Source organism: Ostrea edulis, chromosome 2 (genome assembly GCF_947568905.1).
Source record: "Ostrea edulis chromosome 2, xbOstEdul1.1, whole genome shotgun sequence".
Classification (NCBI taxonomy): domain Eukaryota; kingdom Metazoa; phylum Mollusca; class Bivalvia; order Ostreida; family Ostreidae; genus Ostrea; species Ostrea edulis.
This window is the reverse complement of record NC_079165.1, coordinates 67,672,181-67,695,617: the sequence shown is the minus strand read 5'-3', so window position 1 is coordinate 67,695,617 and position 23,437 is coordinate 67,672,181. Positions and strand designations below refer to the sequence as shown.

Here is a 23,437-nt window from a genome sequence, read left to right as displayed (position 1 = left end):
TGATGCAATATCACACCTGCCGGGACACGAGGTCTCGGTTTTTGCGGTCTCACCCGAAGGATCGTCCAATTTAGTCCCCTCTTACGACAATCAAGGTTTACTGAGGACTTATTGTAACCCGGATTCCCACGGGACAGTAATTAGGTTGGATCAACAAAACAAATGATGGTTAATGAAACATGACTATACTGTGAACAAAGTCACAAATAAGGACATTCTTATCATTTTTTATAATGGCCAAAAACTAGCTATTATTCTCAACCATATGTATTCAGAAACCAGTGACTACGAATAGACTGGTATCAGTTTGGAAGAAAATTCAATTTCGTTTCAGATATGCCTATTGTCCAACCTGGTCGTTTATAAACGATCATTATGTAAAGAGTCTGATCAGTTCCAATCTACAATTTGTTTCCTGTGATTGAAAATTGCATCACAATCAATGGAGTTTCCGCGTTTTCTAACATTCTAACAGGATGCATGTATAACACACTTGATTATCATTAATAAAAATAAATGTTATAAGGGAAATTGATCAAGGTGCTTCCAGTTAAAACTTAGAAAACATATATGGAATGGATTCAATATTTCAAATGAGGATTTTTAATTCATGGAGAGGTCGAAACATAAGATTGGCTTTATTGGTTTTATCACTCAATGTAAATACAACTAAAGGCAGCTGTGTTAACGATGGGTACGTAGAAGAAGGGTATATGCAGATAAATATCGAACTTATGGAATAGACAGGTTATTGATTTTTCTAATGAGAATTTCAAATTTACTGGATACATTATATTACAGGGTTTTTATAATAGAGGCAAAAACGGCAAATGTATCAATGTTACAAAATAGCAAGTGGTCTCAATGATATTGGAAGTCCGACTTTGGATGTTATCTTTGTAAATAACATGAATTTAGTAGTGGCGTGAAACTATATATGTATGTATGTATGCATGTATTACATATATTTGCAGGTGTAATTTTTTTCTGTATATGTGATTAAATTATACCTTTACGATAGCAATGTCAAAATTTCACTCTTGGGAAACATATTCAAAATGACATTGTGTAGTTGTTTGTCATATATTTATTGCAAGATAAAATTTAATCATAAAACATTTTTCCAGAGGCGAGTGCTGTACGAATTTTTACCGTTACAATGGGAAATGCATTCGTAAGTCATTCTATGATTCAGCAATAGTATGATCGAAAGAGTGAAATATAAGAACAAATACAAATAATTAATTATTCAGGAGTTTGCTCTAAGCTTGGATTTTTCACATAAAACAATGCATACAATAACGCGTTATGTACATTGCACCTAAGACATTAAGAACAACACTGGGAGTGTTATATTTATTATTGTTTGTATTTAGCCTGTCCTGTGGGTTCATATGGAGATAACTGTTCCTTAACTTGTTCACCTCCGCTCTACGGGAAGAACTGTGGGCACCGGTGTACATGTAGTCCGGATGAGGAGTGCAATCCCTATAAAGGATGTGTCAGAATCGATACCGGTAAGAATACGAAGGTTTATGAACAAGCTTCAGGTGAATGTACAAATGGTGAAACAGACTAAATATTAGTAAGTTACAAAGAACAATGCCGTAAGTGTACAAAGGATGTGATAAGATAAAAAGGATGTTATAGGATATATACCGGTAAGTGCACAAAGATTGAATATCAGAAAAATTGCTAGTAAGCGTGGAAAACGTGGTACAGAATAAGTACCGGTAAATGTACAGAGTGTACATCAAAATAAGCACCAGAAAACGTACAGAGAGTGTACCAGCATAACAATGGTATGTTTACTAAATATATTTTAGAATAACAACCGGTACAGGTAAGCATACAAAGGGGATATAATATCGACGAACGGTAAACGATGATAAGACTATCGATATAAGTACAAATAAGAGTTTATGAGAATGGATATGAGTAATTGTATAAAGGCAGTATTACAATAAGTAAGGATATATGTATAAAGGATTTGTCAAAATAACTGCCGCTAAGCGTACAAAATGTTTATCAGAATAACTACCGCTAAGTGTACAAAATGTTTATCAGAAGAATTATCGATAGGTGTACAAATGGTATATCAGAATGAATAACGGTAAGTGTATAAAGGCTGTGGCAGACTAACTGGTAAGTACAGAAAAGGAGTATAAATAACTATCGATAGACGTACAAAGGGTAAATCAGAATATCTGCCAATAAGTGTATAGAAAGGTTTATGAAGCATATACAAATTCTATATGCTTTTACTAAATGTTGATTTCATCTAAGTATCAACGAATTGGTGTATATGATGACTAATTGAATGGATTATATAAGGAGAACAATTCTAATTTCATACATTTATATAAAGCATGTAAAAATGATAACAATTCTAAATTTATAACAGCGTACACTCCTTCTACAAGTATCAAAGCAGGAAACGACATGGAGTCAACACCAAATTCAATAAAAGTGGAAACAACATCAATGAGAAATCCTTACAATTCAAAAGTAGACAAAGTATATCCTGTTTCTACGGATATCATTCCTATCTTAGAAGTGGTATCCAAGGAAACAAATTCTGTGACTCCTAAGTCAGTTGCTGGAGGTAACTCACAAACTTTGCAGGTCATCATAATCACGGGACCTGTTTTATCTTTATTTCTGACCATAATAATAATTAACCAGATTCACGGAAAACTGAAAAAGCGTAGGAAAAACATCTCCGCAAGTCAAAAGCCTAAGTCCTTGGCTACAAACGAAGCAGAGGAAGAGGCTTATGTAGAAATCAACGAGTCTGGCATGCTGGAAAATATTTCAAGATACGACAAAATCGAGTCGCAACCGTCAATAAAACAACAAAACTCAAACGAAGATGATTTGAAAATTGATATCTGTGATGTCACAAAAGCAATGCGTCCAAAATTAAGGAATAAAGTGATCGATATTAAACCAGAAGAACCAAGTGTTAGACAAGAAGATGAGAGTTTGGAAGAGAGACGTTCAGATTATCTGGATGTTGTGACCGACACACTTTATGAATCCCCAGATAATTCTTACCTGAAACCAGTATGTATGTTAAACACGTATATAGACGTGATAGGTTCGCCACCAAAAGGGATGTCAGAAAGCGGAAGTCGGACCGAGTGTCAGACCTTTGAAGTGGAAAGTCCATCGATCTGTCAAAGCGAGCTAACCAGCCAAAGGGACACATATCTTGAAGTTGTCCATTAATAGAGACCATTCATATTTTGTTTTTAATCTGATATAACAAATACTTGTAAAAAATAATGTGGATAAGCATGTACTAAAACAGATTAAACGTAACTTTCAACGATAAAAACAAGATCAATCTTTTCATTGTATTATCTGTAACTGTCACCTATTTTATTTACATTTCATATCCTTTAGACTAAAATAGCTACCTTTCAAAATAGTGATGAATGACTGTAATTCGTTTGTGATAAATTGGTCTTTAAGTTTTCTTTGTACACAAACTATTTAGGTTTTGTAAATTCAAATTCTTAAAGAGAATGAGAAAATCCCTAAACAAGTCATCCCGTTTGTCATAAAATTAAGTTGGTAATTTGCAGTTAACATCTATGCTCACATAAAATATCTAAATACGAAACAGATGTGGAAGACTATGTGGTTACTTTTTATTTCGAGTTCACTGAGATATATGGAATCGACATATGAATGAAATAATAATTGTTAATAGATAAAACGTCGATATATCTAAATGTCGAGTTGAAGGCCAAAGGATGATATTAAACGTTCCTTATGATCTGACTCCGTATTGAAAATTAGATAATGATTTTACGAATGCAATTGTAATCCGTCATGCCTAATAGTTGACCAGACAAAATGAACGGTCTTCCATAATTTCAAAATTTGAAACTCTCTATTGCAAATGAAAGCGGTATTGGGAGGGCTGAAATGGGCTATGCCTGCTGCCCAATCCCATTCACTTATTAATTAATAAAATATTGTTTTAATAAATATGAATGACAAACAGAAAACCTGCTACATTGTAAACATTCTTGGCACACTGATTTTGACTGCGGATAACTCCGTTTACCTAATCAGGATATAGGGTTCACGGCGGGTGTGACCGGTCAACAGGGGATGCTTACTCCTCCTAGGAACCTGATCCCACCTCTGGTGTGTCCAGGGGTCCGTGTTTGTCCAACTATCTATTTTGTATTGCTTGTAGGACTTATGAGATTGATCACTGTTCGTTATCTTCACCTTGCATTGATCACTGTTCGTTATCTTCACCTTGCATTGTAAACAATGACCTGATTTCTTGGACATTGTCAGGTAGTGTACAACCTAATTTCGTTAAAAAAAATTAAGCCGTAAGGCGCATTTTCCGAGTCTCGAGTCATTCGATATCTGACATATTGGACAGTTTTAGACTTATTACTTACTTTCAAGATCTGTGTCATCACAAAATATGCTCAACCGAAATGATTTTTTTTTTTGTGCTTTTGTAAATATCAGTGACTGTTAATTAATTAATTATTATAAAAAGTCGTAACAGTGGCTTCTATAATCACGGGAAAAATCAAGAACATCGAAAATGTTAGATGAATATCGTATAAAAAATTATCAATGTGTCAGATCGTTGGTCACAGGAGGATAGGGGTGTCCTTTGTTGAATGAGATGTATATAAGCAATACAATTAAAAATGTTCATAAAATGATAAATATGGGCCTAGTCAATACTATTATATTTATAAATAACATTGAACATCTATACAATTTTATGGCTATCTTGTAAACCAATCGCAACTTATCGGCTTGAATCGGTAACACACGATTGGTTGTAGACCTTAACTTCGTTCTGACAAATGACGAAAATAAAGGTTCACAAATAAAGGGGGGGGGTCATCAAATAATAAAACATTGTCATATCATTGCACCAATATCGACACATCTGTCCTTATTTCTCCCATAATTTTGTTTTTGCTGTTTTCCGCCACACTCAACAATTTTTCAGTTATCTGTTCGCGCCCAGTGTTTATTAGTGGAAGAGAAAACCCAGATACAATGTACCTGGGAAGAGACCACCGACCTTCCGAAAGTAAACTGGGAAACTTTCTCACTTACCGGCGCGAGCGGGATTCGAACCCGCGCGACCAGAAGTGAGAGGCTGTGTGATTTTGAGCGCGATGCTCTAACCACTCGGGCACAGAGCCCCCCCCCCCCTCCATAAATAATTTACCAAAAACCAATACTACTTACTAGTTCAAACAGGGGAAAATCAACCGATATAAAACATCAATTACACAGGATTTCAACATATCTGTCCTGATTTCCCCCAAAAAGGATTATAACAAATAACAAATACTACTGCCTAGTTGAACATAAACTTGGACATCTTGTTCGAAAGCGTAAAAAGCAAAACGATGGCGAACAATAAGGCCAAGGATATGATTATCTAATCATATTCAGAACCATCCGAGGTGAGCTGTTTGCAATGAACTAATTACCACTGTACAAAGAGATCTGCATAGACTAACAAACCATAATTTGTTCAATAGTATTTGTGAGTCAACATACAAGTAAATACGCTTCAAGGTAAGGGAGGGGGTGATGCAGCAGCTAAACACTGACCTGCATAGTAAAATTACAGAGTTCAACACAAAACGTATGTCCTATCTAACGAATATATTTTGTATTGACTTTGGTGCAGCAGTAAAACAGACCTGCATAATTTGATACCCGAGGGGGGAGTTCCAGGAATATAGGAAATGTTGTGTATTTAAGATACACTGTACATATACATTTGTACATACAGCAGTTACACATTGACCTGTCCTGTAAAGGAAAAAAGAATGTATATCTGTCAGGTATAAAGAGATCAGATAGCAGTTAATCACTGAGCTATCAATGAACTACCCTGGGTGAGAAAATGGGGTTCTCAAACAGAGAGGGTAGGGATTCGAATATAGCTTTTCAAGGCCTTTCAGTTTCAACGACCTAACTGCTAGATATAGTTTTCAGAGTCGCCTTTTTGTGCTGCGTATGTTGCCGCACCAATGCGGAAACTGTTACCTTTATACAATGCCGGATTGATTCCCACAAATATTACAATGGTTGAAGTTGCTTGGAAACATAATTGTATGTAATTGGAGAGAGATCCCTGTATTGAAAAAGTGGACCAGATGTATGACCTGAATGAGATAGATAGAGGTACAGTGCTTTGACAGGGCAATGGTCAGGCATGGGGGAACTCTCCAAACAGATAGTAATGGGTTTATTCATTTTTTGGGGGGTTTTGAAATACTAATTGAACTCTGTAGAGAGTTGAGCCATTGTATTGAAATTCTACATCTTTAAATTGAATGACCTTATCAGGGACAATGCCCTGCTTAACAGTGACTTCACCAAGTCTCAGAAAAGAATGGAAACAAATAGAGAAAAGGGTTTCTAACATGATGCGATAGTTTAAGACAGAAACCATGTGTAGGATCTGGTAATACCAGTATCTTGTGAACATATCCTTTGGCAGAAGTATGAGAAGAGATCGAACTTGCACTGAAATGGGAGTCATGGAGTTGTGCTATAAACAAAGTTCCATATGTCAATAATCTGCAACGGTAAAGATATGTTCACATTTTATTTATTCAACAATTATAAAAACATATTTCTTCTGTTCGATTAAAATCACGCATTGATAACCAATGGATTTACTTCATATCGTATTGTCATTAAGTTGTCATTTAAAAAAAAAAAAAGAAAACTGGCTTAGATCCGCCAAGCGTGTCCGCCACTCTACTTTCATATTTGCTATTTCAGAGTAGTTTATCGAAAAGGAAAGTAGGATTTTAATTAATTTTACGATATTTACTCATGATGTAATATTCTATTATAGTTTACGGACTCCACCTCATATATGAAGCAATATTTAAGTGCAAGCAGTAACTCTGGAGCAAGCATTTCGGAGTTTATGGGCAAAATTTGTTCATTTATAAGTATAAATGGTCAAAAATTGCCATAATCATAAGCAGTAGATATTTGGAGAGCGGCGACAACGATAAAATATAGCACACCTGTGAATGATTCTATCTTAGGTGTTGGATATATATGAAAATGATAATGATGCATGCCTATAACAAAGAATGATTATTTCTTCACCAAATTTGTGAGGTCATATCCGAAAATAGGAATCGTCTTGAAGAAAAACAGATATTCGTTTTTGTTTCAACGTATAACAATATGAAATTGACTATTTCAAAGAAATCAATGTATTTTGAAATATTCGGGGCCAAGTATGGCCATTTCCACGCTTAGTCGTATATGAATGCTCAATACGTATAATGTTTGACTGAATTTATTGCATAACTTGTTTCCTGTTTATGAAAATGTGCTTCCCAATCAATGAATCTTCCGTGTTCACTATTGTTCCATCAGGATATAACACACATGACTATCATTGAAATATGAATGTTTGAAGGGGAATGGGTCAAACAGTTTCTATTGTATGTAGGTAGAATGAATTTAATATTTCAAATGATAATTTTTAATTCATGAAGAGGTCGAAACATAGAATTAGCCTTATTGGTTTTACCACTCAATGCAGAAACAACACGTAAATGCAACTGTGTTGACGATCGGTACGTAGAACAAGGGTATCCAGTAGGTGTTTTACCACGCCCCTATCTTTGCTCTTCACGAAAATATTAACAGCTGTGAAGGACAAACTTCAAATTACTGTGCCACTACATATTCTAGAAGTGGTGTAAATCTCAAATCAATAACATCAAAACGTATGACTTTTCACACGAGAATTCTTCACGATAGATTGAAGACTACACTTTTTCACATCATAGACAGTTGCTTCTTCAAAAAAGGAAAACGCAAATATTCACATCTAGTGATCAGTCATCCAAAAAATTACTTTCTTAAACACCACTTTGATTCCATGCACAAGTACTTTGAAGTTGAAACAAAAAATATGCTGGAGTTCCTCATTGACAATATCTATCTGGTCTTTGGTGTTAAGGTCTTCCAACAGTCTGTTGGAATTCAAACGGGCATGAATTGTGCTCCGTTGTTAGCTGACCTGTTTTTGTATTCCTATGAAGCAGAATTTATTCAAAAACTTGAAGAAACAAATCTTTTGTTGTGGCCTTCAATTCGACATTTATATATATCGACGACGTTTTATCTATTAACAATGATAACTGTCGATTTGATATATTCATGTGAACTCGAAATAAGACACCACAGATTCGTCCACCTCTGCTTCATACTAAGATATTTTATTGAAAGTAAATACTAACGGCAAACTAACCGCTCAACTTTATGCAAACGGGATGATTCACCTACTCCATCGTCAACTTCCCATATTTATGTAGCAATATTCCATTATCACCTGCATATGGTGTTTATATCTCTTGATTCGATACACAAGAGGTTGTTCTGCGTATGGTCGGTTTTTAAATCAAAGCAGGCTACTGACAAACAAGTTGATGGTGCAGGGGTTTCTACAGTATCATTTCAAGTCAGCATTTCGCAAATTCTATGGTAGATATAACGATCTAGTTTGCTAATGCAACCTATCATTGGGTCAAATGCTGTCTGACGTTATTCATACCGATTGTTAGACCGTTCTTGGCAAACTGATTTTGACTACGGATAACTCCGTTTACCTGATCAAGATATAGGGCTCACGGTGGGTGTGACCGGTCGACAAGGGATGCTTACTCATCCTACGCACTTGACCCCACATCTGATGTGTCCAGGGGTCTGTGTTTGCCTAACTATCTATTTCGTATTGCTTATAGGAGTTGCGAGATTGATTACTCTTCGTTATCTTCAGATTACCTATCATAGTTTTTTTTCTAATTCAAACTAAAATATTTCAGGTAAATGGCATTGCTGTTGTCGATGCCAACTTTTTATTATAAGGAAAGGGATTTTTTCAGATGATGTAATTTTTAATATTTTCAAAGCAGTTCAGAAGTTTATTAAGAACTGTAACAGATTTTAATCAGACCTATATATATCATATTTTAAATATATTTTGCATTTTATGCCTGATTATGTACTTAAATGAACCTATACATATATATTGTATATTATCATAATTGTATATCATAACGATTATCATATTTTCTGTGGTACATGTATGACAATCTTTATTTGTACATGTATACCATAATATACCTTGTATACTGGATAGGTTTTCTAAGTTGCTAAAACTTGTAACCAACCCCTTTGTATATTTATACAATAGAATATGTTCAAATCAAATTTATTTCAAAATTGCGGAATATGAATAGAATGTGAAGTATATACAACGAGAAAAAATGCTATGAAAAGGTTATTTACGGAAAATATGCCAGCCCTTCATCGTTTTGCAGAATTAACAAAGAAAACAAATACCACCTCGCAACCTCGGTCCGCTTTTCAAAACAGGAACCTCTGACGGGTATATTTCCCGATATCCAGTCAACAACCTATGAATAGTGATATATGAATTTCAAGAATATATTGTGAGTGAAATGAATCTAGTGGAAAGATAGATCTATGTCAAAACATGTGGAATGCTATCCATGGATCAATTTTTTCTCAATTTTTGAGAAAAATCAATATTTTCTCAATTTTTTTCTGAATTTATAACAGTACAAAATTTAATTCTTGGGATACGTACAAATGTATTCAAAATATAATATTCTTATTAGAAGAGATAATTTGATTACAAAACATTTTTGCAGAGGCGAGTGCTGCACAAATTTTTACGATGACAATGGTGAATGCATTCGTAAGTTACTGTCTAATTCTCCTTCAGTTTGATTGAAAGCTATATTTAAGAGTTAAAATAAAAGCAAAAATGATTCATTCAGAATTATGTTATACCTTCCCTTTTTCTCTCATAGTACAATGTACAAACCATTTTATATGTTAATGTATTATTCCCGTTGCTTCTATAACAACAAGAGTTTATCATCTTACTTTTATTTTTTCTGTAGCCTGTCCTACAGGTTCCTATGGAGATAACTGTTCCACTACTTGTCCATACCCGTCGTACGGGGAGAACTGTGGTTTCCGGTGTAAATGTAGTGCGGATAAAGTGTGTAGTCCCTATATAGGATGTATCAAAATAAATACCGGTAAGCATATAGATGTTAGCAAACATTTACCGGTAAGAGTACAAAGGATGAAACAAAAACTGCATATAAGTGTATAAAGAAGAGATACCGTCACGTGTGCAAAGATTGTGATGGAAAAAATATTGGTAACGGTTCAGAGAATGTATCAGAATAACAACCAGTAATTGTGCAAATATATTAGAATAGCTACCTATAATGTTACAAAGGGTTTACTAGATTAATTCTAGGTAAACACACACAGCCTATCAAAATAAATGCATCATACATTTTTCTCTAATTCTACTTCAGTCTGACTGAAAGATATATCTAGAAGTGGTGTTAATCAAATGTGGATGCTAAAAAATTCTAAAGAACTTTTAGTAAACTAGAAATCGCAGAATATTTCCCAACTCAATAACATCAAAACCTATCACTTTTCAACACTATACACGACCATTCCTCACGATAAATTAAAGACTAGACTTTTCGACATCATAGGCAGTTGCTTCTTCAACAAAAATGGAAATCGGAAATATTTATATCTAGTGATCAGTCATTCAAAAACTTACTTTGTTAAAAACCACTCTGATTCCACACACAAGTACTCTGAAGTTGAAATAAAATAAATGCTTCAGTTCATCATTGACAATATCTTTGTGGTCTTTGGTGATCAGGTCATCCAACAGTCTGTTGGAATTCCCATGGGCATGAATTGTGCTCCTTTGTTAGCTGAACTGTTTCTATATTCACATGAAGCAGAATTTATTCAAAAACTTCTATGTGAGAAGAAAAAATATCTCGCTGTGGCCTTCAATTCGACATTTCGATATATTGATGACGTTTTGTCTATTAACAATAATAACATTCATTCATATGTCGATTTGATATATCCCTGTGAGCTCGAAATAAAGGAAACCACAGAGTCGTCCACTTCTGCTTCATACTTAGATATTTTATTGAAAGTAGACATTAACGGCAAAATGACAACTCAACTGTATGACAAACGGGATGATTTCAGCTTCTCCATCGTCAACTTCCCATATTTATGTAGCAACATTCCATTATCACCTGCATATGGTGTTTATATATCTCAACTGATTCGATATGCAAGAGCTTGTTCTGCGTATAGTCAGTTTTTAAATTGAGGTAAGCTACTGACAAACAAGTTGATGATACAAGGGTTTCAATAGTCTCGATTGAAGTCAGCATTTCACAAATTCTATGGTCGTTATAACGATCTAGTTCGTCGATACAACCTATCATTGGGTCGAATGCTGTCTGACGTGTTTCATACCGATTGTTAGGCCCTTCTTGGCACACTGATTTTGACTACGTATAACTCCGTTACCTGATCAGGATATAGGGCTCACGGCGAGTGTGACCGGTCAACAGGGGATGCTTACTCTTCCTAGGCACCTGATCCCACCTCTGGTGTGTCCAGGGGTTCGTGTTTGCCCAACTATCTATTTTGTATTGGTTGTAGGAGTTATGAGATTGATCACTGTTCGTTATCTTCACCATTCATCTAAAAGTAGAAACGAAGTCTAAACAAAAATGATTGATTATGTTCTAGCTTGCATTTTTCCGTTCATAGTACAAACCATTGTATGAGTTATGTATTATTCATTTTGGGTTTATTTTTCTGTAGCCTGTCCTACAGGTTCCTATGGAGACGACTGTTCCACTACTTGTCCGTTCCCGTCGTATGGGAGAACTGTGGTTTCCTGTGTAAATATAGTTCGTATGAAGTGTGTAATCCCTATATAGGGTGTGTCAAAAAAGTACCGGTAAGCATATAGATGTTAGGAATATACCGATAAGAGTACAAAAGGTGAAACCAAATGACTGCATATCAGTGTATAAAGAATAGATATATATGTTCCGCCACGTGTGCAATGGGTGTTACCGGAAAGCATACAAATGGTTAGCAAAAAATATACCGGTACGAGTATAAATGTTAGCTAAAATTTACCGGTTAGAGTACAAAGGATGAAACAAAAAACTGCATATAGGTGTATAAAGAAGAGATACCGCCACGTGTGCAAAGGGTGTGACGGAAAGAATATTGGTAATGGTTCAAAGAATGTATCAGAATAACTACCGTAACTGTAAAAAGAATGTATCAGAATAACTACCGGTAACTGTACAAATAATGTATCACAATAACAACCGGTAACTGTACAAATAATGCATCACAATAACTACAGGTAACTATACAAGTAATATATCAGAATAACTACCGGTAACTGTACAAACAATGCATCACAATAACTACTGGTAACTGTACAAAGAATGTATCAGAATAACTAGTGGTAACTGTACAAATAATGTATTACAACAACTACCAGTAACTGTACAAAGAATGTATCAGAATAACTACGGTAACTGTATAAACAATGCATCAGAATAACTACCGGTAACTGTACAAATAATGTATCAGAATAACTACTGGTAACTATACAAAGAATGTATCAGAATAACTACCGGTAACTATACAAAGAATGTATCAGAATAACTACTGGTAACTGTATAAACAATGCAGCAGAATAACTACCGGTAACTGTACAAACAATGCATCAGAATAACTACCGGCAACTGTATAAACAATGCATCAAAATAACTACCAGTAAGTGTACAAACAATGCATCAGAATAACTACCGGTACCTGTACAAATAATGTATCAGAATACCTACCGGTGACTGTACAAATAATGCATCAGAATAACTACCGGTAACTGTATAAACAATGCATCAAAATAACTACCGGTAAGTGTACAAACAATGCATCAGAATAACTACCGGTAACTGTACAAATAATGTATCAGAATACCTACCGGTGACTGTACAAATAATGCATCAGAATAACTACCGGTAACTGTACAAAGAATGTATCAGAATAACAACCAGTAATTGTGGAAAATATATTTGAATAACTACATATAATGTTACATAGGGTTTACTAGATTAATTCTAGGTAAACACACACAGTCTATCAAAATAAATGCATCATACGTTTTTTCTCTAATTCTACTTCAGTCTGACTGAAAGCTATATCTAAGAGTAGAAACGAAGTCTAAACAAAAATGATTGATTTTGATTGATTATGTTCTAGCTTGCATTTTTCCGTTCATAGTACAAATCATTGTATATGTTAATGTATTATTCATTTTCCGTTTATTTTTTCTGTAGCCTGTCCTACAGGTTCCTATGGAGATAACTGTTCCACTACTTGTCCATACCCGTCGTACGGGGAGAACTGTGGTTTCCGGTATAAATGTAGTCCGGATGAAGTGTGTAGTCCCCATATAGGGTGTGTCAAAAGAAGTACCGGTAAGTATACAAATATTAGCAAAACATTTACCGGTAAGAGTGCAAAGGGTTAATCAGAATTTCAACATTGAATTGTACAAGGAATAAAAAAGAATAATTATTGGTTATTATACAAAGAGTGTATTAGAATAAAATTCTGTGAATGTACAAAGGGTGTATTCAAATAATCATAAGGAAGAATACACAAGGTTTATCAAAATGAATATCAGTAATTATACAAAAGCTGTATTACAATAAATAATGATGCAGAAAGGATCTATCACAATGACTGTTGTTAAGGGTAAAAGTACGTGTTAGAATATTGTCGATAAGCTTTTATAGGAGTTATGAGATTGATCATTGTTCGTTATCTTCGCCTTTCATAAATAAGCGATAAGTGTACAAAAGGTTATTCAAAATGACGATTGGTTTGAAGCATGTATCAATAATAGAATTTCTAATTTTATAACAGAATCTACTTCTTCTACAAGTATCAAAGCGGAAAACGACATAAAGTCAATGACTCCATATATTGCAAATCAAAAGTAGACAAAGCACTTCCTTTTTCTTTGGATACCATTGGTATCATAAAAGTATTATCAAGGGACACGTTTGATTAGGAAAACTCGGGTAACTCTATAGTGATGCCTGTGCATGCACAGAGGTTAGACTCCATGAATGTAAATGAAACAACAACTGTTGCTCTAGTGTTATTTTGGAAAAATGGCGTTTGATATGAAAATCGTATAAATGACAATTTATATATATATGGTAGTTCATTTTGATACCGAGCAGTATTTAATTCCTATTACATGAATATACATGTAAATACAGTACTAAAATAGTGTAAATATCAACAAAATTAAACCAAACGTAGAGCGTATATAATTCATCCCAAAAATTTACTTTATTCCCAACATATTGAAATCAAAACATACATCTAACAATGTTTAGAAATATTTATATCAATTATTAAAAACAAAGCATCAGTTAATTAAACTTTAGTCAAATGTATCTTTTTGTATAGTAATTTTGCTTTATATTCTCAAAATGTTATAATTTCACATGTCAAACTCAACATTTCTCTTCATTCTCCGCCATGTTTAACACTTGATGCTCCCGCTAAAGCCAGTAGTAATTTTTTCCAACCCGTGTTTAACACTAGTGTTATGAAAGACACGTTTTATTTACAACTATAGCAACTCGTGTAACTCAAGTTGTTCAATCAAACGTGCTATACGAAAACAGAATATGTGACTCCAAAGCGTGGTGTTGACTCGCGTACCAAGCAGGTCATCATAAAGTCAGGATTTCATTCCTCTTTTTTCTTACCATAACAAGAAATAATGACAATAAGTTGATGTCACAGGGATTTCAGCAGTCTCGTTTTAAAGTCAGCATTTCTCAAATTCCATAGTTGTCATCACGATTTACAAATACAACCTGTCAGAGTTTAAAAGTGGAGCGTCGTTCAGATTACTTAGATGTCCATCGTTACCTTCCGATATTTATGAAGCAATATTCCATTATCACCTACATATGGTGTTTATGTTTCTCAACTGAATCGATACGCGAGAGCATGTCCGGGGAATTATAAATTTTAGATACAGGCAAGCTACTAAGAAATAAGTTGATGTTACAGGAGTTTCAACAGTCTCCTTTAAAGTTAGTATTTAGCAAATTTTCTGGTCGTTATAATGATCTTATTTGCAAATACAACCTATTATTAGGTGGAATGCTGTCTTGGAGGAGTAAGCATCCGCTGTTGTCACATCCGCCATGAGGTCTCTATCTTGATCAGTAGTTCGTAGTCCAAATCAGTATGTAAAGAACGGCCTAACAATGGGTGTGAAGCACATCAGCAGCATTTTGCCCAAATGTCAGATTGTAATGGTAAATTACATAGCTATAACGACCATGCATTTTACAAAATTCTGACTTTAAACGAGAGTATTGAAACTCCTGGAACATCAAATTACTTGTCAATAACCTTCCTCGATTTAAAAACTGTTTATATGCAGAAGAAGCTCATGCGTATCGATTGACTTGAGAGACGTAAAAACCATATGCAAGTGATAATGGAATATTGTTACTTAAATATGGGATTTGTCAGTGAAGAAGCTAAAGCCATCCCGTTTGTCAAAAATTTGAGTTGCTGCTGTTAACATATATGTTCAGTAAGATATCTAAGTACGAAGCACATGTGGAAGACTATGTGATGTCTCTTATTTCGAATTCACTGGGATATATCTAATAACGATATGAATGAAACTGATTATTGTTAATAGATAAAACATCGTCGATATATCTAAATGTCGAGTTGAAGGCCACAGCAAGATTTTGTTTTTACATATAGAAGCTTTCAAGTAAATTCTGCCTCATAACAATAGGAAAATATGTCACCTAATAAAGGAGCACAATTGATGCTGATGGGAATTCCAAGACTGTTGGAAGACCTGATCACCAAAAACTACGAAAATATTGTCGATGAGGAAATGCAGAATCTTTTTAATAGCATCTTCAGAGTACTCGTGCGTAGAATCAGAATACTTTGTTTTTTCATTTTTATTGAAAAACAAAACAACTGTCTATGATATGAAAACATGTACTTTTTAATTCATTGTGAGGAATGATTGTGTGATGTTGTTCTGATTTTGTTGATTTGAAAAAAGTTTTGCAATTTCAAATTTACTAAAAGTTCTTTAGAATGTTTTTTTTAGAATACATGATGCACAATACTTTGAACCTTGTTTGGTTGTTACGTATAAGTTAAGGTCTGCATGCTGAATTCGGTGTTTAAGAGAAAACGCTGATCAAAATTGTCCTAGCTAGAAATAAGAAATAAACCCATAGCTTAAAATATTGCATAATAAATTAACATAAAATGACATTGACATTTAGATATTATTTTCACTAGAATAAAAAGAAGCTTCGTAAATTTATAGACCTTACAGATTGAATGGAACATGTAGGGAAGGAGCACATCAAACACAAAATTTACCCAAATTTCGTCAGATTATCCTAATTGGGGTGGGATTCGTTCTCATGAAAGGTGAAGATAAAGAATAGTGATCAATGTCATAACATCTATAAAATATGCAAAATAAAGAGATGGGCAAACATATATACCAGAGTTGGAATCAGGTGCCTAGGAGAATTCAGCATCCCCCGTTGACCGGTCAGACCCGCCGTGAGCCTATGTTTTGACCAGGTAAATGAAGTAATCCGAATTCGAATTCAGTGTGCCCAGAACGGCCTAACAATCGACATGAAACACGTCAGACAGCATTTGACCCAATGATAGATTGTATTTGCAAAGTAGATCATTCTAATGGCCATAGAATTTAAGAAATGCTGACTTTAAACGAGAGTATTGAAACCGCTCTAACATCAAGTTGTTTGTCAGTAGCCTTTTCCGATTAATATAGCAATAAACGCATTATGATATAATAGAAAGTTTGGAGGAACACTTGATTATCTGAGAGGAGCTATCTATGAAATGAAAGGTGAAGATAACTAACAGTGATCAATTTCATAACTCCTATAAGCAATACAAAATAGAGTTCGGTAAACACGGACCCCTGGATATACTAGAGGTGGGATCATGTGCCTAAGAGGAGTAAACATCCCTTGTCGACCGGCAACACCCGCCGGGAGCCCTATATCTTGATGCGGTAAACGGAGGTATCAAAATCAGTGTGCTAAGAACGCTCTAACAATCGGCATGAAACACGTCAGACAGCATTTGACCCAATGATAGGTTGTATTGGTAAACTAGATCGTTATAACGACCATAGAATTTGCGAAATGCTGACTTTAAACGAAACTGTTGGAACCCACACACCATCAATTTGTTTGTCAGTAGCCTGCTTCGAATTAAAAATTGACCATACGCAGAACAAGCTGTTGCATATCGAATCAGTTGAGTGATATAAACACCATATGCAGGTGATAATGGAATATTGCTACATGAATATGCGACGTTAACGATGGAGAAGTTGAAATCATCCCGTTTGTCATGAAGGCAAGTTGTTAGTTTGCCGTTGATATCTACCTTCAATAAAATATCTAAGTATGAAGGAGAAGTGGACGATTCTGTGGTGTTTTTTATTTTGAGTTCACTGGGATATATTGAATCGACATATGAATGAAATATGACTTTTCCACTGAAGAAAACAAAATACAAATGTGATTTTATATTCATTTAAAAGCAATAATCACAATTCTGTTATCGACCATCTTTACAAATTTGAATTTCAATCCAACCCATGCGGATATAAACATAATTTAGCGCGGATTACATCTAGCACTATAATTTGTAAAGAATATTCGTTTCCCCTTAGCATTCTTGTATGTTTATTTTCATTCTTTCCTTCCATTTTACTGCTTGATAATTTTTGTGTGGAAATTGGCGAGGTCTTAAGAACATGTACCAACACTTATTACACCAAAATTCTGAACCCATCATCACAATCATCCATACTAAACCTGCAATTGCAGTATGTACTTAATGGAAGATAATGAATCGATAAAATAGCATTAATGAAATATGCTTACCTAGTATTATAAAAAATGGTGATTGGGTAACGAAATCAAAATTATTTCACTAATCATTAAAATATTGATAAAAATATTCAGTGATCAATTCGCCAATTGTCATAGGTAAGTATTAATAAAAAAAAATCATGGTGAAATTATGTTAAAGTCAATGTGAATGTTTCTCATGAAATATAGTTTTCAATTAGAAAAATGTATCTTTCACCTATAATGTTCCCTCTTTCTGAAATCCGTCTAGGGATATTTCTCTAATGATGAAAAACTCCAAAGTGAAATAAACGCTTTAAAAGATAAACATGTCTTTGATCATTATAAAGATGATTTCATTCTCTTCCCAGGGTATATTTTTTACATGATGTATCTTATTTGATCAAAAATATCTCTTTAAGTATAAGAGATACTGGTATATTCCACATTGATAATAAAAATATATATCTATTTTCTATTACAGCATCCACTTTTTCTACAAAAACCAAAGCCGGAAACCACTTGAAGTCGACTCAAAACTCCATAAAACCGGAAAGTGATGCTGCACCAAACAACACCTTTTGTATGTCCAAATGATTATGAAAAGCCCAAATTTGATTCAGTTTCCTGCATGTATTACGCATTTCATATTTCAGTGAAAAGTACAAAAGTTTAAATGCATACAAAAGGCTCATTCTTGGATATCTTTTGTTTTCAATGTTGTCTTCCAATAATGTTTCATAGTAACAAAATGTGAACTTGATATTTTATTTCACTAATGATTTTCTTCCTTTTTGTCAAAATATCATCTTTTGCATTGACTAAAAAACCATCCACTTCTATTTCCCTTTACTTCTCTTCTGTCATTTCAACACCTTTCTATGTGATGAAGTAGTTTTAATGTACAGAAAAGTCGTTTTAAAGGTTACAATGTATAAACCTGACAATATAGGCAGGTTTTGGAAAGTTTACATATGTAAAAAATAATATACGTAGCAATTCTCAAACTAAATTTAGAAACTACTTTCAATGGAGAAAATTATCACATGAACAATTCCACCTTTTTATATGATAAAGAAGTTTTAATGTACAGAAAAGTCGTCTTAAAGGACACATCGCATGTTTCTAAACTTTTAAATTTTTTCAGCAAATTTAATTCATTTCATGCCTAAAACTACTTTACATGTGTTTTTAATGAAACAGTTTGCGTAGTTTTCGAGTTTGAAAGCGATGAAATTCAAATCTTGAACTTTCAATTATAAATAATAAAATATGATATTTCCCAACTTTGATTTAAATTATAATGTTTTCATTTTTTTTTTCAAGGAACGCGTACACGTAACAACAACAGCAGGCCGCGCTCCCACGTCCTAAGTCACAACGTGTAGATAAAATAATGATTAATAAAATTGCTTGAATAAAATAATTTAAAAGTATTGTGATTTTCACGATAAGATCATTTTTATTAAAAAAAAATTCGAAATGCACCCGTGACAGTAGGCCTAGTTGTCAATGATACTTAATCGTATCATAATTTAGACCTATCTATCTTCTCCAAAAATAAATTTAATAATAATTGCACTGTTCATTTTAGAAAAGCAACAACGCTAATTACAGTGGCTTACAGAAATAGCATTACCAAATAGTGTTTACACAGTGATCCCATGTAAATATTATTTACTCGCAAATGCAGATTTCATAATCGCTTTCCTCGCTACATTTGGGTCGCTATTTGTATGCACTGGTGGCTAAAAGATATAAGACTCAAAAAATCTGTCAACATCGAAATAAATGGTATCCATGGTAGATAAATTAGGCCCCCAAAACCTGAGTTTTTAAAAATATCTAACACTACTTTTACTACAAGTTGATAGACGAAGGTCGCATATGACGTCACTGTACCATGTGTCTACCTATCTAATTCACTGGGCTTTTTGAAATCAGGGCATAGATTTAAGTCCGTATTGTGGCTAATTATCGCAATACTATTACAATTAATTTCTATAAGCATAAGGAGGACAAAATGCATATAATTCTGCATACTTTGAAAACACGAAATGTGTCCTTTAAAGGTGACAATGTATAAACCTGACAACATAGGTAGGTTCTTGAAAGTTTTCATATGTAGAAATGATATACGTAGCAATTCTCAAACTAGATTTAGAAACTATTTTCAATGGAGAAAACTATCACATGAACATATCCAGTTATTCAATGGCAGCTTTCGAATTCTATATATCCATCAAATCAAGTACATGTACATGGGAAAAGGTAAGTAAATCAAACAAGTATTTATAATATTTCCGTTTATATAACCGTCTCACTTAGTCTTTGTAGCTGATAAATCATATTCCCTAGAAATAAAAAGATGTCAACATTAAATATCATGACATGAAATCCGGGTAATAATTATACACGAGTTGAACTAGTGCTTGAAATGAACAAGTGGCTTCACTGGACATTATACGGATAAATAACTATTCATTTAAGATACCATTTCTGTCTTTTCATATTATGCTGTGTCTAGTTTACGATGCCTCCGTAGCTATTAGAATTGAATGATAGGGCATTCCATTTATTTATTCTGATTATCCTCACAAAGCATCCATGACTAAAACTTCGTGTAGTTTCGGATAAATCTCTTTTTATCTTAACATTGATTTTCCAAGATTAAATAGCGTACATGTTATCCAAATTTCAATTCATAAGACATTGTTCACCACCATTTTTTTACCACCTTTAGATCTGACGGTCAATCTGGAATTCACCCGAGGGTTGAAATCGGCAAAAACACAAACAAACAGGTGTATCACAACTCTTACAGCAAACCCCAAAGTGGCATGTCTGAAGTTGAAATGGAATGAATGGTAAGTTAGGTTTCTTTATTATATATCGAATCAAACATATTTCATTTATTTGCTGTCGTGTACCATTTCACTGCTTATTACTTCTTTATGCTAAATAGATGATATTTGGTGCAAGGAATCATATGTAGTCTTTTTGAAACTGAGATTTCTTATTTTTGGTATTAAATATTGTAATGTATTTCCCTCAGATTTTTCGTTATGGAGTTACCGATATATCAAGAATTTATTAATATTTCTATAGATATTCAACAATTCATTACGTAAATTTCGAATTATTGGTGTCCAGAATTCACCTCGTCTTTTCATATCAGTAAACAGATAAGAATTTAAGGAGGGATTTGGCGTCACTAACTGGAGCTTTAGGGTCATCTTCAGATGGTCTAGCCATACAACCACCAACATGTGATGCAAAGTTTCTATAATCCAGAAGCTCGATATTTGCTGTGCTTCACGTACTTGAAATGAAGTGTCCTCTCAATCACATGTAGCAGATTTAACAATAGATGATGCAATGCAGTCTAAACGTATTTTATCTTGGTAAATACACGTATATAATACTTTGTATATTGGATATATATATATATATACATTGTATCGATAAGATATTAATGGTGCTTTTTGTAATCTATGTGCTTTTTGTTGGTTTACTTTTTGTCCAGTTTATTCATTAATACTGTTTTGTTATTCAATATGTAGATCTAGAAATTTCTTGTTGCTTTTAGATTGCAGAGCCTCAAGTCAACCTATCCCTACTATCACTAGATACAAGGCTAGCTCCATTTATACAACAATAGCTGCTGTGATTTGATTATTTCGACTAGAGTAGAGTGTCAAATTGTTTGGATCATGAAGGACTCCGAGTTGACCAAAAAAAAAACCCATTGCAAAGTCGATATGATTTTTTAAAACATTTTCATTCCTGAAATAATTCAAGGGAACATAGAAGCAGAGCTGCCGTATACGGTGTAAATGCTTTTACATCCACATAGCCAGCTTGTCTAACATGACAAGTAGCCAGTTTATCCCCTAAGTGAAGAGGGTGTACCGATAGAGTTAAGTAACTTGCCTAAGGATACAAATGATACCACAGAGCTTAGCTACTGACCGGAGATTTTTCACCACTGTATATCATTTATATGTGAACATGTCATAAAACTAATCAGCAAAAGATTTTCCTAGTTGAAAATGAGACACGAGATAAAATATCTTATCATCTGAGATGATGAAATAACAATTGAATCAAGTTGTTTCTTTCAAAGGGGTGTTTGCAATTTTACAAGAGAGCTACAAAGTTGGAAAATATTTGTTGATATAGGTGTGTATATTTCTGGAATGTGACGGAGAATTTTATGGTTCTTGATACCCTCATTTGCTTTTTCAACATGAGTACGGACTCTTGCTATCTTGAAACATAGTGCTGCTTCTTGGGGCGTAAACTCATCACATGTTGATGAAAAATAAATATGTTCAAAGAAACATCTTGTGGCAACTGATCATGAATAGTAAAACCTTTGTCGGCTAGAAAAAGATCCCTGCCTTAAACTTGTTTAAAACTTGACTAAAGCTTCGAGGCGGAACATGGATATATATCTACAAATGTATATGGGAAAATATTCAACACTAGCTTTTCTATCTTAATTTAAGTGTGATGATTAATTCAAAACTATAACATGAATAACAATTTTCATGTTTGACGTTATCTTTTTAATATCATCACTTGATCTTTAAAATCGTTTAAAAAAACACATCAGTAAATACATTCATTGACATTATTTTTCAAAGATGAGAAAATGTTTTGAGTAAAACTTTAAGTAGACAACGATGCCTCTATGTATTTATTCAAATGTCTATTATGAATGAAATGAAGTTGATAAGGTTAGCATATCTAAATAGATGTTTTAGTATCCAGCGTAACTTCCGTGGATACGAATGACCGACTCTGAGCATCTTAAACCTTTGATCAGACGTCGAATTTCATGTTGTTGCGACTCCTGAAACATTGCCTGTAGCATTTCATTTAATGTTTGAATTTGCCATGTCGTTTGACGAACTCGGCGACTGATGGAAAAGTGAAGATAGTAAACAGTGATTAATCTCATAATTCCTAAAAAGAATACCAATAAAGAATACAAAATTATAAGAAGGATAAACACGGATCCCTGGACACACCAGAGATGACATTAGTTGCCTAGGAGGGGTATGCATTCACTGTTGACTGGTCACATGCAATGTATCTCTGTAAGGGTATTGGGGTAGTTTTGGAATCCAATATAGATAAGGTAATTCATAGTCATTCGTTCCATGGACTGGAATATGAGATGTGTTTTAAACAAACAATGTAACTTGGATTACCAAAAGTGGAATTAAAGTCAAGTTCGTTTAAAATACAGTTGTACTGATGGGCCTTACAAACAAAAACAATGTTGTTACAAGCATTGTCAGCTTCAATATCTAAGTCTTTCATCACCTCTGGTTTATCAAATACAGAAGAATAGGTAATACACACTTTTGTTTTAAAGTGTCTAATACAATACTTTGAAATTGCACTTATAGTTTGTATCCGTTCTGACAAAATGTCAAGTTTTTCGTATTTAGCCCATCATCTGCCATAATCTTCGACAGAATTCATAATAG

General features: G+C 33.9%; 2 protein-coding genes across 2 annotated transcripts; both read left to right on the top strand.

The window, feature by feature from the left end:
• Positions 1-502: 502 nt before the first annotated feature.
• On the top strand, positions 503-3,343 carry LOC125682187 (uncharacterized). Its single transcript, XM_048922624.2, has 4 exons — positions 503-694; positions 1,128-1,174; positions 1,377-1,517; positions 2,405-3,343. Exons 1-4 carry the CDS (start codon positions 576-578, stop codon positions 3,229-3,231), a joined length of 1,134 nt encoding a protein of 377 aa, XP_048778581.2. The 5' UTR covers positions 503-575; the 3' UTR covers positions 3,232-3,343.
• A 2,827-nt stretch (positions 3,344-6,170) lies between these two features.
• Positions 6,171-13,961, top strand: LOC130051487 (multiple epidermal growth factor-like domains protein 6). The gene is made up of 5 exons (XM_056153440.1): positions 6,171-6,198; positions 9,984-10,124; positions 11,752-11,844; positions 13,293-13,433; positions 13,885-13,961. The coding sequence occupies exons 1-5, from the start codon at positions 6,171-6,173 to the stop codon at positions 13,959-13,961; spliced, it is 480 nt and encodes a 159-aa protein (XP_056009415.1).
• Positions 13,962-23,437: the final 9,476 nt, after the last annotated feature.

Coding starts and splice junctions, on each gene's coding strand:
- LOC125682187 (XM_048922624.2), top strand. CDS start 576: ATGGATTCAATATTTCAAATGAGGATTTTTAATTCATGGAGAGGTCGA. Junction 1,175..1,376: donor TTACAATGGGAAATGCATTC/GTAAGTCATTCT, acceptor GTTTGTATTTAG/CCTGTCCTGTGGGTTCATAT. Junction 1,518..2,404: donor ATGTGTCAGAATCGATACCG/GTAAGAATACGA, acceptor AATTTATAACAG/CGTACACTCCTTCTACAAGT.
- LOC130051487 (XM_056153440.1), top strand. CDS start 6,171: ATGTATGACCTGAATGAGATAGATAGAG. Junction 10,125..11,751: donor ATGTATCAAAATAAATACCG/GTAAGCATATAG, acceptor ATTTTTCTGTAG/CCTGTCCTACAGGTTCCTAT. Junction 13,434..13,884: donor GTGTGTCAAAAGAAGTACCG/GTAAGTATACAA, acceptor ATTTTATAACAG/AATCTACTTCTTCTACAAGT.